General features: G+C 38.1%; 1 protein-coding gene across 2 annotated transcripts in view; it reads right to left on the bottom strand.

Moving 5' to 3' along the window:
• Positions 1 to 18,012, bottom strand: part of LOC105010755 (glutamate receptor ionotropic, kainate 4) — a 55,986-nt gene extending 37,974 nt beyond the window's left edge. Inside the window, exons 1-6 of one of the 2 annotated variants that reach the window (XM_010870324.2) lie at positions 17,464 to 18,012; positions 10,099 to 10,232; positions 8,149 to 8,313; positions 6,524 to 6,621; positions 3,782 to 3,947; positions 2,181 to 2,359 (exon numbers count right to left, since the gene is read on the bottom strand). In XM_010870324.2, coding sequence (XP_010868626.1) covers positions 2,181 to 2,359; positions 3,782 to 3,947; positions 6,524 to 6,621; positions 8,149 to 8,313; positions 10,099 to 10,180 — 690 coding nt within the window. In that variant the 5' untranslated portion in view covers positions 10,181 to 10,232; positions 17,464 to 18,012. Of the gene's footprint in view, positions 1 to 2,180; positions 2,360 to 3,781; positions 3,948 to 6,523; positions 6,622 to 8,148; positions 8,314 to 10,098; positions 10,233 to 17,463 lie in introns of those variants that run through there. The other variant, XM_020048648.1, reaches the window with a different exon arrangement.
• Between the last annotated feature and the right edge of the window lie 335 nt (positions 18,013 to 18,347).

The following is an 18,347-nucleotide window of genomic DNA, read 5'->3' on the forward strand; positions in this document are numbered from 1 at the left end:
CAGCAGTAACCCACACAGTGGAGACCAGTGGGTTAGTGTATGAACAACATCTTTCATTGATATTCCTGAGCAACACATCCTTTGATGGACAAAGATAAAAAAGGAGAGTTCTATTTTGGTTCATGTTGGGAAAAACACCTCCCTAAATCTCTTTGATTTATATTTTTCAGCATTGATTTGACAGCACAGTCTGTTGTTGAATTTCTATTTACAAATGGATGTAAAAGTATAAAGAAATAATTGAGTGTATGTGATCAGAATTAACGCAAATCTGCCTGCACAGTAAAATGCCAAAAGTATTGCAGGTTTAAAACGTTCATGAAAATGTCAGACTTTGATTTACCTAGAAAACGATCAACCCTTAACAAATGTCAAATAATGATCCACATAACACCTCGCAATTCCTGTTGCTGCAGGTTTATTTTTCCTGCTGGGCTATCGTGGCTAAAATTAAGACACTATAGGAGCACTAGGAGAAGAACAGTCAAGTCAGTTGGCAAGGTCTTCTTACAGACTTCGCCAAAAAAAGGATTGCCAAGTTTGCTCTGTATCATTTCATGCTGTCAACACTGAGGCAAACCGGAACTTCAAGGCAACCTTTGGTACCGGCAGATAAGGCAAGTGTCCAAAATGGCACACTTTTCCCTACATTGAGTACCCTATTGTTCACAAGGGTCCATAGGACGCTGGTCACTGGTCCTAGTTGAAGGCTGTGCACTATATAAGCAATTGAGTAGCATTTCAGACGCAGATTGGAATAGGGGAGGGGGAAAGTGCATTTTTGATCAATACGTTTCTTCTGCATTATGTTTTTCTAGCAGTCCAATGTCTGAATATTCTGCCAATAAATTGTGTCTGTACAATATATATGACATTTATGCTCTGTTCCAGTTACAAAGCCTCTTGTTTTTGTTTTTTACATTACCCTACATTTTTTTCCCATATTCTATAAATATCTTTAAGTGTTGTAAAGGTTACTGAAATATTCGCCTTATTTTAGAGTCCCAGGTTAAGAGATGACACCTCTAAATGTAAAAAACTAACTTTGGGGATGCTATAAATAATGCTAATATAATCATAAACAAAATGAACTGGTTTAACATTTTGAAATGTGTATTTTTATTTAAACACTCCTCTCAATAAAGGTTATATTAAATATTACATAGCTACAATTACATTTCTTGAGCACTGCAACTGCAAAGGTAATCCCAATGTTCTTCACAAACTGAGGCAGCAAGCTCAAACGTTTTCTTCTCGAGTTCAAGTGTTGAGAAGAGGTTGGTTGTGTATATTTTTGATTCTACATAGCTGTGTCCATTGATACATTTAATAATGAATAATCAATTATCAGAATTAACATGTTTTATTTTCTATATACTGCCTGAGAGATCAACTATATTTCTATACATGATATAAAGTAGCTGGCTGTAAAACATCTCCCTGATCGGTGCCGAAGTTGAATAACTTAAATGATAAATGTCTTGTGGTAACTCCCGCTGCTTTTGGAGCTCAAATGCTGTGAAATCGCAAGGTCTCTCTCTCTAATAAAATAGGACAATCCAAATATATATATTTCCGAAGAAAATAACTAAAGTAGATCCTGTAAAAGCACATAATACCAATTATTGTAATTATGTTCCTCCAACCTCTCCAGCTGAAATAGGCAGACAGTTGAATGTAGTTGGCTAACTCTCGACTTGACTACTCCAGAACATGGTCAGAAACATATCTGTATTCTATGTTGTTAGCAGATAATATATACGAGGGTTGGGGAATTCATACATATTTCATTACCTCCTTTCCCTTGAGAAAGAAGAGCAATAATTAAAGAAAAACAATCTGGCAGTATTGAAACAACGTTTTACTTTTGCAATCCAATCACAGAGGCCATCTAATAAATGTGTCTTTTAAATGTGTCTTTTACATGGATCTTTGAAACTACATTTAATTAGCTGAGTAACTGAAACATATCTAATTAGTGCTTACTTTTCATGTGAATATAAATGAATTTATTTACACTTTTATTAATGTAATAAACAGTGAATAAAAACATGTCCTCATCATCTGAGCTTTTGGTTTATGGCAGTGTCCAAAGCGAAAACCCAATTCCTTTTAAAGTGCAATTACATTTTTACAAAGTGGTTCCCTAGATATGGCTATTTGGAACGTGATCTACTTACCCTTTCCAGGATGAGGTGGGACACAGTGACACTGGCGTCCACTATAATGGTGTCGGCCTGGTCATTGCGGATCTCCTTCAGGACAGGCGTGGGGTCCTGACTGTCATCCAGCATACGCACAGTCAGCGTCTCCTTGGAGATGAGGAACTGACGCAATAACTGCTCGAGGTTCATTAAACCTGGGGCCATAGCAACAATTAGGTAAATGGCTTGTTTCCGGGGACCTGTGGACTGTCAATGTCTCCAAAAAAAAACGCTAGATCGCTTGGGGGGAGTCGATAAACCTGCTCATCATTGTTGAGGTGCTACAATATTATCTGAACATCATCTGTGAATGTCTAATATTAACTTCTTTGAAAAACAGCTGGTTGGAGTATTGGAAGGAATGGCGTTGTTATAATGACAATACTGTCCAACAAGTCCAACATTTTACAAATCAGGTATCACTCCCTTGGTGGCTTTACTTCTAGGGGAAACAAGACATTTTCACTAATTGAACCACCGTTCACTGTTTTCTTTAATGGGGTTTAATGAAAACTTTAATGAAAACCATTTTCGAAAACTCTAGAGACTGTAGTCTTTGAAAATAATAGGTCAGCTGTTTCTTAGATGCTGGAACCACCATGTCTTGTACCAACAATCACACCAAGTCAATTAGATCACGTCTTCTCCATTCCAATATTTGGTTGAACAAGAACTGAATCTCTTGACCATGCCTGCATGGTTTATATATTGAGTTGCCACAACATGACTTAACAAGCAGGTGTACCTAATAACCTGGCCACTGAATGTTTGTTCAGTTGATGGGAATAAAAACATTCAGGGATTTCTTTCCATAATATATCAGATTATTTCAAATGTATATGTGGGAAGCAATAAAGGGCAGCGAGATATCTACAGTACATTATGTTATAAAAATACTGCCACCTTGTGAGTTACCCAGCAAATGTTATTTGTTTACCAACTCTCAAGTAACAAATCCATCAACACACATGACATTTTTTGTTCACTGATAATAATTCAAAATTAGATTATAACAATGTTTTATATGCATATCCTCTTTTTTTTTTGCCATCTTTCATAATTTCCAATTGTGTCTTATGTCCTCTCATCACAATACCCAATGGATTTGGGAGAGTTGAAGATCAAGGCAAGCTTTTCTGTAAAGTTTTTATGACAAGAGATTCCACTTATTTCCACACTGCTCTTCCAACCAGGAAATCATGTGGGTCAAAATTTATGAGAGCATGCTCAATCACCTGACCGCACAGCCTGAGAGAGTCTCTAGAGCAAGATGAGAAATCCCTGCTTACAATGCCTCCCTGATACCTAGGCAATGTTTCCCAATTTGCATTGATCAGGCATAATTGCATCAAGCTTCCCACCAGACGTGTCCTTGAAAAGTTGCTGTTTGGAAAAACAAAACTCCCACGCCAGCTCTGGTAGCTAGGCAGCTTGCTAGCTTGTTTGCTTATTGGCAAATCATCATTACATTGATAAATCATGTATCATGAAAAAAGCCCAGTGGTTGACAACATAGAAACAAACAGTGTCTTAAATGGGATCAGCTATCTAGTAATTATTTCAGGTTAGTAACTTACAGTCAACCCTGGCGCAAAGCAGACAGGCGCTGGTGCTGTTGAAGAAGGACAGCAGCGCCACCACAGCCAGGCTGATGTGTGTGTTGGTAGGGTGCAGATCCAGGGGTGAGAAGCGTGGGAAGCGGGCCCTCAGCATGTCTTCAGGGGCCACCCTCACATAGGGCACCTAGGGTTGTAATGAAAGCATGGACAGTGGCTGCACGTGAAGCTTCTTAGAGTAGAATGCTTGGATCAGTTTAACATTTTAGATCATATCGAATACGAAATGAACCAGTGAACCACACTTGGTGTGGTTGTAAACGCTGTGGGCTGTGTGCTAATTTCTAAGTGTCAAAAATGTGGATTTGCAAATTAACAACTGAAGACCTTAACGTAATCGACTGAAAATGAAAAACGCCTCATTACGAATAATATTTATGGTTAACGGTTAAGGTTAGGTTATGGTAAAGGTTAGGCATCACAGCACTGAGATTAGGGTTAGGATGAAGGTTAAGGGTAAATTTACAAACACAAAACAATTCTTTACGATTGCGTTCATAACAGCCCCTGGCAGCTGGTTTCCAGTGGTAGGTAAATGGCACTTCCAATATGTTGACACTGAACTTAATCATGGGTCATTAAGCTCTAAAAGCACTGGGATATGTTGGTACTGAATGTAAAACCACTGCTGATATGTTCATACCAAATGTAAGCAGGTTTCCTGCGTTGCTGGTTTGGCAGTTAAGCGTTTGGGGAGTTTGTTTAGCATGTTATGATACTCCAGAAGGTGTCTTTAGGACCAATACAGGTGGTTGAAAAGCAAAACTGTATTCTTAGGGCACCAGAGGCATTCAAAACTAGTAAAACACCTGGAGCGACAGCGGAGAACGTAATTGTAAGTTATAAAATATATACATTTATATTTGTATACAGACTAGCTGAATAACAGAATATCTACTACATATTCGTAACAAAGGGCAAATGCAGGATCATCTTCTAAAATTTTTATTAAACTCCATGGTAGGGCTGACAAGTAAGCTAAAACAAAAGGCTACATTTACTTTGCCATGGTGGTGTGTGGTAACATTAAAAAAAAACCCGGCCCTGAAATTTAGATGGAAAAGAATATTCACGTCATCTCATTGTACAACAGACAGCATCTTCCAGGGAGATCAATGATTCATTTTTATTTGCAACTAAATATATCATACTTTGACCAAAAAGAATGAACTACTGTTGTAAATTGTGAGTAAAATCACTCTGTTGTATTTAATGTTGAAGAAGTGGATCTCTAATTGTGGGACTTTAAAGTACAGCTCAAGAAAGTACAGTTTCTGAAAAGCACTTGAGGATGTCTGCCAATAAGTTGATGGAAAACAGAATGATTAATTAATTAAACATTCACTTGTTTAGTGTTAAACCACTACTGCATGAACCAATGTTATTACACATTCTCTTGTTCCACTATTAACTAATGTTTTGTAATTACACACTTTAAAGTGAATACAATTAAAAATGCATTTTCTCACTCAGAATTTCTGCATAAAGCAGAGCATGGAGTGATTGCAGAGATTCAAATCTTGTGCATTGGTTGTAGTGGCTTAAATGAGATCTTCATTACAAATGGAAAATGTGTCAGAAAATTGAGTGACAGGATTGAGGAGGAGGTAGGGATATTCTCACTAGAACATGTTTTATAGAAATGACTAAGATTAACATACCCATCTCAAAAGTACAAAACTTGATTGTGTGGAATTTAGGTTGATTTTACCTCTTGATAGGTATTAATTATGCACAGATATTATTAATGGTACAATTAGTATGGAATGATTCACCATTTTTCATAGTTATGATAATTTATTGATTGTTATACTGTTCAGGGGTTTTTCTTTTCACATAAACAAAAGAAGGTTATACCAGTACAGTTTTATTAATTAGATAAGACCAATTAATCTTTTCCCTACCCTGCATTTTTATTACTACACATTACAATGGTGATAAGGAGATAATAAATAAAATCATAGTAAAATAAAGACTAAATTAGTATTTACATGTGTGAATACATTTCATAGATTTTATAAACACCTTTTTCACAGTAATCATTGTTAGCCATTTAATAAACGCTTCCATGCTATGTAGTACAATCCTCCTGGCACAACCATACGCAACCAGCTCTAGGCAATGCTAGCGTGGCTAAGAGGACTTTTTTTTAAGGCAGAGCATTGTAGTATCTGTTTTGACAACATCTTCAACTGTCAATTTTGGGCCAGGTACACAGGTATCTGTAAATGTGTTTGTAAGGTCATCTGATGCAATCTAGATGGTGCTGCTAGCCAGGTCACTGACATTATTCTACCTAGCACTCCTCAACTTAAAGTACAAGGGCTGTTTACAGTTGCAATAACAGCCTGATTAACTTTTCCACAAAGCTGCAAACTCTATGAGGACTGACTGATAAGGGAATGTTCTTACAGTTTACCTGCTCCAAGAAGGGCAGATAGTTTTGACTTTCAACATGGTAATTACAGTCCCCTGTTTGCATATTGTCTTTGTGTCTAGACCTTATAAATATAGAATTTGTTTGCTTGTCGTCTGCATCCATCACTTCCACACCAAACACCACAGTCATTATCAATCCTATCCTATATACATCCTAATTGCTGATATAAGAAGGAATTTTCAAAATATATTTGAATAATTGATTCACATATAAACATTAAAGTCTATTGTTGTCCACATACACACACATACACACACACACACCTCTTTCTCTCCACAGATATTGCTGATGACAGAGTCTGAAGCAGGACTGGCAAAGGGTCCCAGGACTGCCAACACTCCCTTAGAGATGATCTGGCACACTGTTGGATGGGAGAAGAGTGAACACTGAGGGTACCAAATGAGCACGCACATAGAATACACAACAGAATAGAATTGCACACAGGAGGCAAACTGATATACCAGAAGAAATCACAAAATAATTTAATACAGTACAATACAATATAAATGTTTTGTTTCCCCACAAAATGTGAATATTTGCTTTTTCAGGTTACTGTTGTTTGTGAGCTATCATTGATTTACATTGAAGACTCAAGGGCACAATGACAGCTCCCTTTAAGTCGATCACTAGGTACAACATGAGTCGGGGCACACATGCGTGTGCACAACAACCTGAACACCATTTCAATCACTCCTTTCAAGGCCCAACGCATCGAGCTATCCAGGCGAACCCAGCTCACACTGGATTCCACGCCTGATTCAGTGAAGAAGCCGGCCTGATTCAGTGAAGAGCGCGTCTGATTCAGTGAAATAGCAGGCCTGGTTTAGTGAAGAAGCAGGCCTGATTCAGTGAAGAGTGGGCCTGATTCAGTGAAGAGTGGGCCTGATTCAGTGAAGAAGCGGGCCTGATTCAATGATGAGCGGGCCTGATTCAGTGAAGAGTGGGCCTGATTCAATGAAGAAGCAGACCTGATTCAGTGAAGAAGCGGGCCTGATTCAGTGGAATCAGCTGTGAACGGGTTTCTTGTACCCTGGATGGTGGGGCTTAACACATTTACCTTTTAAATGTGTGACTGAATTGGTGTCAAGGTTATTGTGTGAATATACAGCGTGTGAACCCATGCTCCCTCATGGAAGGACACTAATTTAAATAACAGCAAATATATTCCAGCTACACAATATGGAGGGATACCACAACATTAAAATCCCAACCACACTGAGAAATATAACACCTTGTGGAATGTTTTTTTTCTTAGCATATTAGTCCAGGTATAAGTCCACAGCCTTAGGTATCCCACACCCAACAATGCCTCTTCCTGCCATAGCAAACACAATGTTTGGGCTGCTATAACAACCCAAATAGGAGGGACACTTTGAAAGATAGCACATTCAAATGCATAACCCTTTGCTGAGCCAGTGGTGTATCAATATATCTGCCACTATTCAATTATTAGCAAATTGGATCATTATGTCCTGAAATACTGGACTAGTGGTATACCTCCTAACTAATGACAAGGGCTCCACCCCTGAGTCCTCTTCCAACTGTTTTCCCCCTTCTATTTCACCAGTTGTCAATTAACAACATTTCTTAATTATATTCATGTTATGTTCTGACGTCAAGTCATTTAAAAGAAAATTTTACTTTTACAAAGTTAAATAAAAAATGTAACCCCAGCATGTAGAGAATTGTGGTGCAAAACATAATTGGCATGTTATGACCAGGATTCAAATGCCTAGCCACAATGGCACAACTGTACTGCGACTGTTTTTAATTAAGACAGCAGCTTTCCCTCTTTATCGAGCCCCTAATTTGTCAGTGATGAGATATTCTGCCACATAATTTGGACGTTATAAAGCTTTTTGCACTTTTTGTTATTATACTGACTTACTGGTGTCCCCTGTCTCATACTCGCTGTCCCTCAGGAGTTCAAAGATGTCCACCTCCACTTTGCCCATCACAGAGAGGTTACTAACGTGGTTGATGCCCTCTTTTGCCAGGGTGATAGCCAGGCGTTCACCACGACTGCACTCCATCGGGTCATCCAGAACCGCAGCTATGAGACACAGGTGTGTTGTTGTGAGCACTACATCCAGGGTTGATAAGGTTGATAAGCTCTGGTTACATTTCCCAAATTCCCTATTTTCTTAGATTTAATAGAGAATCACAAGAGATTAACCACAAAATCTGGAATCCTCCAACCACCTAATAGAATTTTAAATCCCTAACGATGTCATTAATTGCTATTGGTCAGCAGAAGCCAGTCAACTGGAAAAGCTGCACTCTCCCTCTCTTCCATTGTGATCATAATGGGGTACCATTTGTTGTTTGCTATTCGGTCGACTGCGCTGGTTCCTTCCACTTGTCGACTATAACTGTCAGTAGTCTCAGTCATTTGACTGGTCGTCCAGTTTGTTGACAGTTTTTTGCTTAGCAATTTCTTTGTAGCCTGCCTACTTGGCTATGCATAGATCAAAATACAAATTGGTGTAAAATAATGGAAGTGTTCAGAAATAGGTAGATCAATGAAATTGGGCTAGAAGTGAATAACACTATTGATCTGTGGCACACAGTAGGCCCACAGTTCATTGTATCATGTGGTGTGTATTGTAGACTAGTGAGCGGTAACACTTATTGCTGATTTAAGAAGCCAGGTGGCTAAATCTTATTCCTGAAACAAACAACTTTCTTCATCAAGATGTAAACAAACTGCCCCAAATGTCACTTTGCCTGTCAGAAGGTTTTCCCAGCAATAGCTCCTTTTGATTAAACTGCTAATAGAAATGCAACACAAGCCTTAATGCGGCTACAAGTGACAAGTCCTCTGTGACCATCACAGGCTGTGATATGAAATACAGCCCAGTAGCCAATAGACCATAAAAACATTTCCCATTAACTTCTCTTTATTTGGTTTGATAAATGTCAGTTAAAAAAAGGTCTGCCAAGTAATAGCTTCATAAAAGATGAAATGATAGAAAGCTGAAAGTACAAAAATGGTTGATTTAATTGAAAGTGAATATTGAACTAGTCTTTAAAAACTGGGGCAATTTTTTTCTTTGTCCCAGCAATGTTCAGAGAATATTCCAGTATTATAGACAATAAGTCCTAGGCGAAATAGACTAAAATAAATAATAATATCCGTAGCAAACTATACTTACTCTGTGTGACAACCATTTACATGATATGTCAAACTCCCCTTTAAAGAAGATGGTTCAGGTGGTATGTCTCTCAAGCCTTGATAGATGAACTATTTGTTTATCACAGAACTATCTGTAAAATCTCTGCCAGCCATGTTCACTCAGTGATAGTAAATGGAGGATTTGGCACTCTCATTGTTTGAACGAGTCTAGGTATAGGCAGGAGTAGAACACAGCCTAAAACAACATACCTCCAATCACCAGCGCTATCATCGCCAAGATTATCAGTGCAATTGGTGGTTTTGTCATGACTTTTCATTATTAATGCTTCAAGTGAAATGACTCGCCGGCGCAATCCTGGGATTGATGGGGTTTTCAAGCACAAGTCCCTAGTTCTAATGGGGCACAACAGCTGAAATAAGCTCATCAGGCATGTGTCCATTATATTCTTCAAGAATCAATGGGTGCATACTGTGTGATCATTTTCTATGTCTAAAAACGGTTAGGACTGCTCCTTTAAGCCAGTTTCACATCTTCAAAAAGGATTATTTCAGATGCATGCAAATGCAATCATTCATAGAAATATGGACAATTCACCTAAGAGGTGTTATAAGCAAAGATAGAGCTTAAAGCAATTCAGTGTATCCCAAAATTCACTAAATGCCAAAGGACTGTTAGCATGATTTGTATGGCAAATTACTTACCAAGTCTCAAGGTGAATGGGTTGCTGGATATGCTGTATGCGCACAAGGCAGAGAGCAGCAGAGTGGCCCACACTGGGTGCATCTTCTATGACTCCTCATGGGGCTTACCTTGGGGGCGCCCCTCTCATACCCACCTGCACACGACAGTAAGAAAACACTGAGTATAGATTGACCCGTCTAATTCATTCTGCGGGATCCAAGGTCCACCTGAGAAGCAATGGAGTCGTTACAATATAGAACAAAAGAAGAAAAACTACATAATCTGCATAAATATATAGTGTGTGTGACGCAACCACATCTGCACCAGGATCAACGTCGCACCAATGTCCTGCCAAAGATTCCAGTAGGTATAGGACCACAGACAGCATTGTCGAACTCTGGGAAGGCTGCCAAGAGGGAAGACCGCTGAACGGAGCGTGGCCGTGAAAGCCTGACATGGCACACCTGTAAACACTTCAGCCTCATCAGGGCAAGCATAGAAGGGTCCCTGAAGAGAACAACAGGGTAGAGAATGGTAGGGAAACAAGTGTAAAGCTTAATCGTGCACTTGTTGTTGCTCTGCCCAACAGACAGTGAAGATGCAGACAGCAGCAACAATAACAACTACGAACAGGGTAGCGACTGACTGCAAGACCACCTGCACCAATACAGATTACAGAAAAACTTTGGAAAAAGTAAGTGATTTGTTCTCGGAATACATTTTAAATTCAGAAAGTGTGTTTGTCATTGGATTTGTTGGGTGCCATGTCATAAGAATTTGATTGTGTGTGTGTAGTAATATATTACTAATTAATTAACTGAAGTACTATATTAAGAACTAAGGCACAAAGGAATGTGATATATCGGCACCAAGAGCTGTTATGACTAAGAGCTGTTCGTAAGCTTAAAGCATCTATAGCCATGGTATACTGACTACTGTATGTATCACATAAAATGTCAGTTGTATGCACTAATGTAAATTGCTCTGGATAAAATCCTCTGCCAAATTACTTCTGTAGAAAGCAAACCTTGAAGGTGCCTTATTGCTTTTATAAACCTGTTCCACACATAATCATATAGCCTCATATACCACTGCTTTCAGCCACTCAGCAGACAGAAAATAACCTACCGAGTTCAAAATGTATGTAAGACTGGTGAGAGTGTGAATCACAACAGCATTAGGCTGAACCAGTGGATGTATTCAAGTGAAGTGAATATCGTCCACATTGGGCCCAAGCTGTGACCCTGAAGAGGCACATCAAATAATATCCACAGGAGAATGAAAACATGGTGAGAAAATCCGGAGCAAGCTGCAGGGGACAGATAAAGCTGATAAATCTATGGGCTCATCTCCATCTGTGGTGTTTGACTCTCCTTAAGAATATGGTGGTGAGAAAAATCCCTTTTGTGATCACCTATGCAGACTGTATAAACAAAAACAAGACAGGTGGTGGTGGAATTTAGATAAGGATGAGGCTGATCAGGTGGATATTAAAATGTCAGAACTTAAACTCCTTTTGGTGTCACCTTTTCCTGACAAAGTTGCATTTATGGGTGAGTGTGAAGGACCAAGAGGCATTGTCAATATTGATGTATGACTAAACGTGATCCTCTTTGGCAATGCCTTTATGTGGTGTGGTGACACAGAAACAAAACAAAACACACGGCTGGCAGCTAGCAGCTACTTAGCCAAACAGTACGGTTAGTTAACTTAGTGCACTTCTCCAGCATTTAACACATAACTGTGGGGAGCTTGCAACTCTACTGGTCAAAGCCCGGTTTCCCAAGGATCTTAAGACTATGTTCATTTTCAGAACCTTTGAAGAAGAATTGGTTGACCTCTGAGTGGTTTCCCAAAGTTACAAGGGGCAACTGTACAGTACATAGAAATCATATTCAAATAAATGACTCGTTGAAACTAAAATATTTTAAACTAAAAATGTGTACACAATGAAATTCCTAATGAATAATTAATTTATTATTGGGTAAGGATACTTTCTTGAATTGGGAAAATGGAAATGTGTGATTATATTATTATTATTATTCAAATTACGAGAGATTATAATTCCTGGATAGACTTATGTTAGCGATAATTTCGAGACGTACCACGCAGGATTGTGGACACAAATCATCAAGCGATATGTCTGTGCACTGCACAGAAACTTGACACAGTTCCCACACAATTGTTTTCACACTTGCAAACATCAGGGGGGCTCGATCGTAAATGTTCTGCTCTGTTTGTTGGAAGGTGGCTAATCAAGCTATCTATACCTGCAAGTTTTCACAGCAACATAACCTAGCGTCTCGAGTCTTGTATGATATGTCTTGGAAAACGTATGGTAATATAAATAAGCCCTAAGTGATGGGGCATATATCTTCTCATGGGGCCCAGGATAACAGGATAACCCAGGTGACAGCCCTGCAGAGCAAAGTGGCTTAGCTTTCACTTACTGAAACTGCATATTTATCCATTCCCCACCACAAAATCGCTAAGAATGTTACAAAAGGAAAATAGAATTTCCCCTTTGTAAATATGTCAAATTGTGCTGCGGCACTAGCTGAAAAGTTCTATAACATAAGTCAAAACCAATCTACAAGTTTGATCAGAGCACAATCTATGTGCTCTTCCACCAACCAGCTAATTGTCATATGTAATTGTACATTAATTTACTGTGAGGTAAATTACTAACAAATGAACGTTTGAGGTTTCATATCCTCTTTCACTTCACAGTTAAATCCTCCTCTGTACCTCCAACTTTGATTCGTTGAAAGAATCAGTCATAATGTAAGTGTAATAAGATAAGCCACATGTAACTACAATGTGAATTCGACAAGAGCAAATATTATACCTAGTACTAAAATATTCATACAAAACCAAGTGAAACCACAAATACAGGGATAATAATTTACAAGACTCAGTTTCAATATGTTCATTGATTTACATGTATTGATCTGTATTTTACAGTTGCAAAGTGCCTGATGAACGGGGTCTCAGCACTAGCCAATACACAGAAACAGAAATGTGAAACCAGAAATGAGGCTTTAGACTGAGGAACAGAATGGCAACAGCACTACTCTCTTTGGCAGCTGAAAACGTGATTGAAATGTGGAACAGTCAACCCACGTCATCGATTCAAATCTTCAGGGCATGGCCAGGCCAGGACGATTAACATTATAGCCCCAGAAAAGCCGCTGCATTACCACAGTCAACAAAAACATCCTAGCTGCAAGCTTAACAATGAAAAAGGATAAACATAACATGGATTTATTGGTATGAATAGTCAATGATTTATGCAATACTAAGCCTTTTATAATATCGCCAAGAACATGAAACAAAGTGGAACTAGCCTGATATTCAAGATGACACCGCCATTGTTTCAAAGTATTAGTATTCAAAAGATAACTAATGACATTGCTGGAGTTCAGAAGGTCACTTAAGTTCCTCTAAGATTACCTTCCTGAGATGCAGACTATTCACAATTGCAACTCAGGTAAAAATATTCAAAGACTCATTCTAAAAGTTTATTATGGTTTCCATACCACTGCATTATGTAAATTATCCAGCCATTATTTCCTATAGGTCCATAATACCAATGTTGCCATTGACAACAAATAATATAACTAGGTAATGAGGGAATGATGATTGCAAAATGCCATGTTATATGTAATGTAGTTCTATGAAACAATTCTAACATTTTCTTTTGGTCTAAGGTTCATGTGTTAGCTTTTAGATGTTGTATATTTAGATGTTGTATATTTACAATCCTCCCAACCGGCAATCCACTGTTAAGCAAGTGATGTCCTCCATTTCAGGTTCCAATATTCCTACCTGCTATATCCCTTAGGCACGACAGCATGCTAGTCCTTGACACAATGCTTTTTATCTTAGCCTCAGCAACTTCTTTGGTTCAAGTAACATCAAACCTAATGTCCATCAACATTTAAAAAATGCTTATACTTCAGGGCTTGACCTTAAGGAGTTTTACGTGGTTTGTAAAACCACAGGCTAAATAGTTGATTGTAAATGGCATTATCTTGTGTATTATTACATTATAAAATGCTTTATTATTTTATTAGTGTATGGCCTATAGAGTAAAGACAAAGTAGGCTACCTTCTGTCTTTAATTACTTGCATATTCAAGCATGCCTCACAATATAACAATGCCTCCCTTTTCATGAAAAAGTCATTTTTAGTAAGACAGATTGAAATATAGGCCTTTGTTGTTGTTGTAGTGGGCATTCATTCATTAATGCATTAACCTAGCGTACTGTGGAACAAAACCCGACCGATACCTGGGCTAATCACTCACTAACTCGCAAAGGTAAAGAATATTTAAAGTGCTGCATGGACAACTCTGATCTGAGCTTGTGGTCTGAAAAGAGCATCTACTTGCAGGTCATTGACTAATGTCACATGGCGTCATTACTTCACAATACTAGTCCCGTGTACTGTGGCCTCCAAAATTATTGGCACCCTTGGTCAAGATTAGCAATATAGGCTATACAAAACGTCAATGTTGTTTATCCGCTCTCATAAACATTATAGAAATCTAATTTTAAATTGAGGTAAAAGTGTTCAGCAAAAAAAACACATTTGTGATCAAGGAAATATTAAATTATAAGCACCCCACAAAACTGTTTACGTGTCAAGTTTGATATATCTTTTTAATATATCTCTATAATATATCTTTATATATTTTTTTTATATATATTCTTAACGGTCATCCATTGAATCTTGAAGCAGCAGTAGACCATGCCAGGTTCTACTCCTGTCAGCTAATAACATGAAGATCAGGCAACAGTAGGAAAATGAACACCAAAACTGGATGATTGAAGACTGGAAAAAAATTCTGAAAATTGTCTGCAGTGACATGATGGTAGGGTCAGAATTTGGAGTAAATCCTATGAATCCATGGATCCATCCAGTCTTGTGTCAACTCTACAGGCTGGTGGTGGATTAAATCTGCATGGAACGTGTTGAGGTGCATGGAATGGGGTGAGGTGAAACAGAAGATTTGCTGCTTGTGTGCCTCAAGAATCTGTTGCTGTCAAGTCAACATGGAACAAAATCCATAAGGAATATTTCCAGCACTTTTTTGAATCTGTGCCGTGAAGAATTCAGGCTGTTTTCAAGGCAACAGGGGTCTTACCAGATACTAGATAGGTGTACCTAATGAAGTGCCCACTGAGTGTATTGATGGGGTTATTACCATGGTACACGCTCTGATGTAATTTGGCTTTCAGCCAATCAGCATTCAGTATATCTATTTGATTATTTCATCAAACTTAAATGGCCCTAATAAAAAACATCTGTTTTTAGTACAGAACATGAGATTCACCTGCGTGTCTCTTGAGATATTGAAGGAATGTTAAGCAGATCTCTCTGAAAGACACAGAAAACAGTGAATATCGGTGCACAGAATTTCTTCTTGTCTTCATTCATATAGTTACAGATTGTTGAGCTTCAAATAAACAGAAAGAGCAGTGGTTCCACATCCTTCCTTATTGTGGGTCTGTGGCAGTCATGAACTCTTTGAACTTGCATCAATGTACTGATTTACTGGTAACAGATGAGGATTGACAAAATAACTAATTCTGAAAGATCCATAATACGCAGTAATTGGTAACACTAAAATGACTTGTTTGTCTCTGTATTTTGCAGCACAAATGCATAGCTGAAGATACCCTTTTAGACAGGACATGCTTGACAGGACAGGAGTGGCTAACTTTTGGCAGCAATATTTTAAAACCGATTTACGGGAAAACTGTTGACACCCATGATAAAGATGAGCAACAAAGAATGTATAATAATAATAATAATAATAATACATGACATTTCCAAGTGCATTTCCAGAAACTCAAGGACAGTGAACAAAACAATTTAAGAAATACAGTAATCACAGAGAAAACACCATGAATAAAACCAGGGCTAAATAAGACCAGGCTAAGCATGGGAGAAGCTAGCCTGTACAAGTCAGTTTTGAGTCAGTTTCTAAATGTAATGATAGAATCTAATTTGTGTGTTGCTGAAGGGAGAGAGTTCAACAATATGTGGGCAGCGACACTGAAAGCCTGGTCCCCCATGGTACAAAGTCTAGTTTTTGGGACAGTGAGAAGTCCAGAGTTGGAGGAGCGGAGACTACAAGATGAGGCATGTTAGTGAATGAGGTTGGAGAGGTAAGAGGGGGCAAGGCCATGGAGGGCCATGTAGGTAAGCAGAATCTTATAATGTATGTGGTACTTGATAGGGAGCCAATAAGGGTGTTGCAGGGAGTAATGTGTTCCCAGGATTTGGTGCATAAAATATAGAGTCAAAATACCAAGCAATATTTTATGCAAAATGGGGGATATATTATTTTATACTTATTGATACAACTGATCAGACAAAACAATTTTGCTTAATAAGTAATAATGCATTTTTCTAAAAGGTAAGGATTAAAATGATTAACACCTATTTTTACAATATTGCAAAAGTGAGGTATTACTAAACTTTCAACACATCACTTTTGCAAGGATTAGTGCACTTGCCATTATTCAAAAAGTATTTGAGTTCCAGAAATGATTGTTTCAAAACAAACCACAAGTTTCCTATGGGTTATAAACAAAGATCTTGATTTACATGGGTAACTAAATATGTATTTTATGTTGAGGCGTGCTTGGGGTTATATTCTTGCTAGAAAAAGACAACTGTCAGATTCCTGGCAGAGGCAACCAGATTTTTGGCAAATATATCCTGGTACCTGGCACCAGTGTGAGTAAAATATCTCATAAAATCAAAGATCCACCGCAACGTTTTACAGTAGGTACGTTTTTTATTCTTCTAATGCATTTCAATTTCACCACCAGATAAAATCCTTACTGGTCTGATTGGCTCAAGAGCTCTGTCAATTTTATATGACCAAAGCACCAATTTCAATCCAAGTTCTCATACTGTTTAGCAGACTACATATTTGTACTGTACATTAGGATGACATGAAAATGTAGTGATTTGACCATGCACACCAAAGTGAATTTGTCCAAATACTTTTGACACATTACTTATAAAGTGCATAGAAACAGAACATTTAAATAGAAATGAAAATACCCTAAAATACAACATTCCGTATTTAATTTTTTTTAGCTTCAATACTGTACATGTATAATACATGTATAACCTACATATAAGGCAAAAGATGACATACAATTTTACTTTCGGTGCCAATGAATTTAGCCTAAATTATGTTGTAACATAACCAATTGATAATATATTCCTTTGTTTAATGTACGTATAAACCGAACAGTTATTATCGCAAAAAATATAATAAAACGCACGATAATAGATCTAATAATCACCCATAGCCTATGGCCAAAGTTAAAATGAACAAAATGTATTTAACGGCTGCTTACCCGACCATTCATCAGATTTCCCGCTTGTTTTATGGCTTAGTTCTGGTTTGGGTATAGGCTATTTGTCTGGATGGCTAGCACCTGCTGCTGTTGAGTGATGGAAATGTTTACATTCCCATACTAATACCCGGTGCAGTCTGTGTGCAAAAATCTATGCAGGTCCAATGCTGCTAGGTTCAGTAAGACTGTTATTTGAAGGTATCTGTAAGTAGGTTTCCTGAGACAACGCCAGAAAATCTTCGCATCAAAGCAAGAAGTTGTTGATTATTTACTATAGGCAATGTTGAACATCTAAAATGTAGTTAAACCCGAATCCTATGAAATATCCAAGAGGGAACTAGGATACTCCGTCTCAGTAATATGGGTAGGATATACATTCGTCTTCCTCTCGTTGTCATTGCGGATTATAAGAGTGAATGCCACTGACAAATAGCCCGTTTGCCCTGAGGAGAAGACGCTCAGACTTAGCCATTGACTGATGAAATAGCCGTGTTCCTTGCTGAGAAATATTTGCGAAGGAGTGTGTGAATTATGCCGTTAGTTGTCTGTCTCGTCTTACAAATGGATCTAGTCAAGTCTTGGCATGGTGCAGCCTATTCCCGAATATTATTCATTTCATTGTGTAGCCTACAGGGGTCGTTCCACAAATTTGGTGTATTTTGAACTTGGAAAAAAACATGCCGTTCAACTTGTGGGGAAAAAAAGATGAGTCGTTTTCTGGTTCTTAATTATTCTGGATCTTTAGTCTTAAAAATAACTACCTTTCGGGTTTTACAATGATGATGAAACTTGTAGACATTTTGGAATTAGTTTAAATAGTATACACTGCAAGCCTGATCTGGAAGTTCCTGTAGGTTTTTGCTCCAACCCCAGATGTACCTAAC

This window comes from Esox lucius, chromosome 7 (genome assembly GCF_011004845.1).
Source record: "Esox lucius isolate fEsoLuc1 chromosome 7, fEsoLuc1.pri, whole genome shotgun sequence".
Classification (NCBI taxonomy): domain Eukaryota; kingdom Metazoa; phylum Chordata; class Actinopteri; order Esociformes; family Esocidae; genus Esox; species Esox lucius.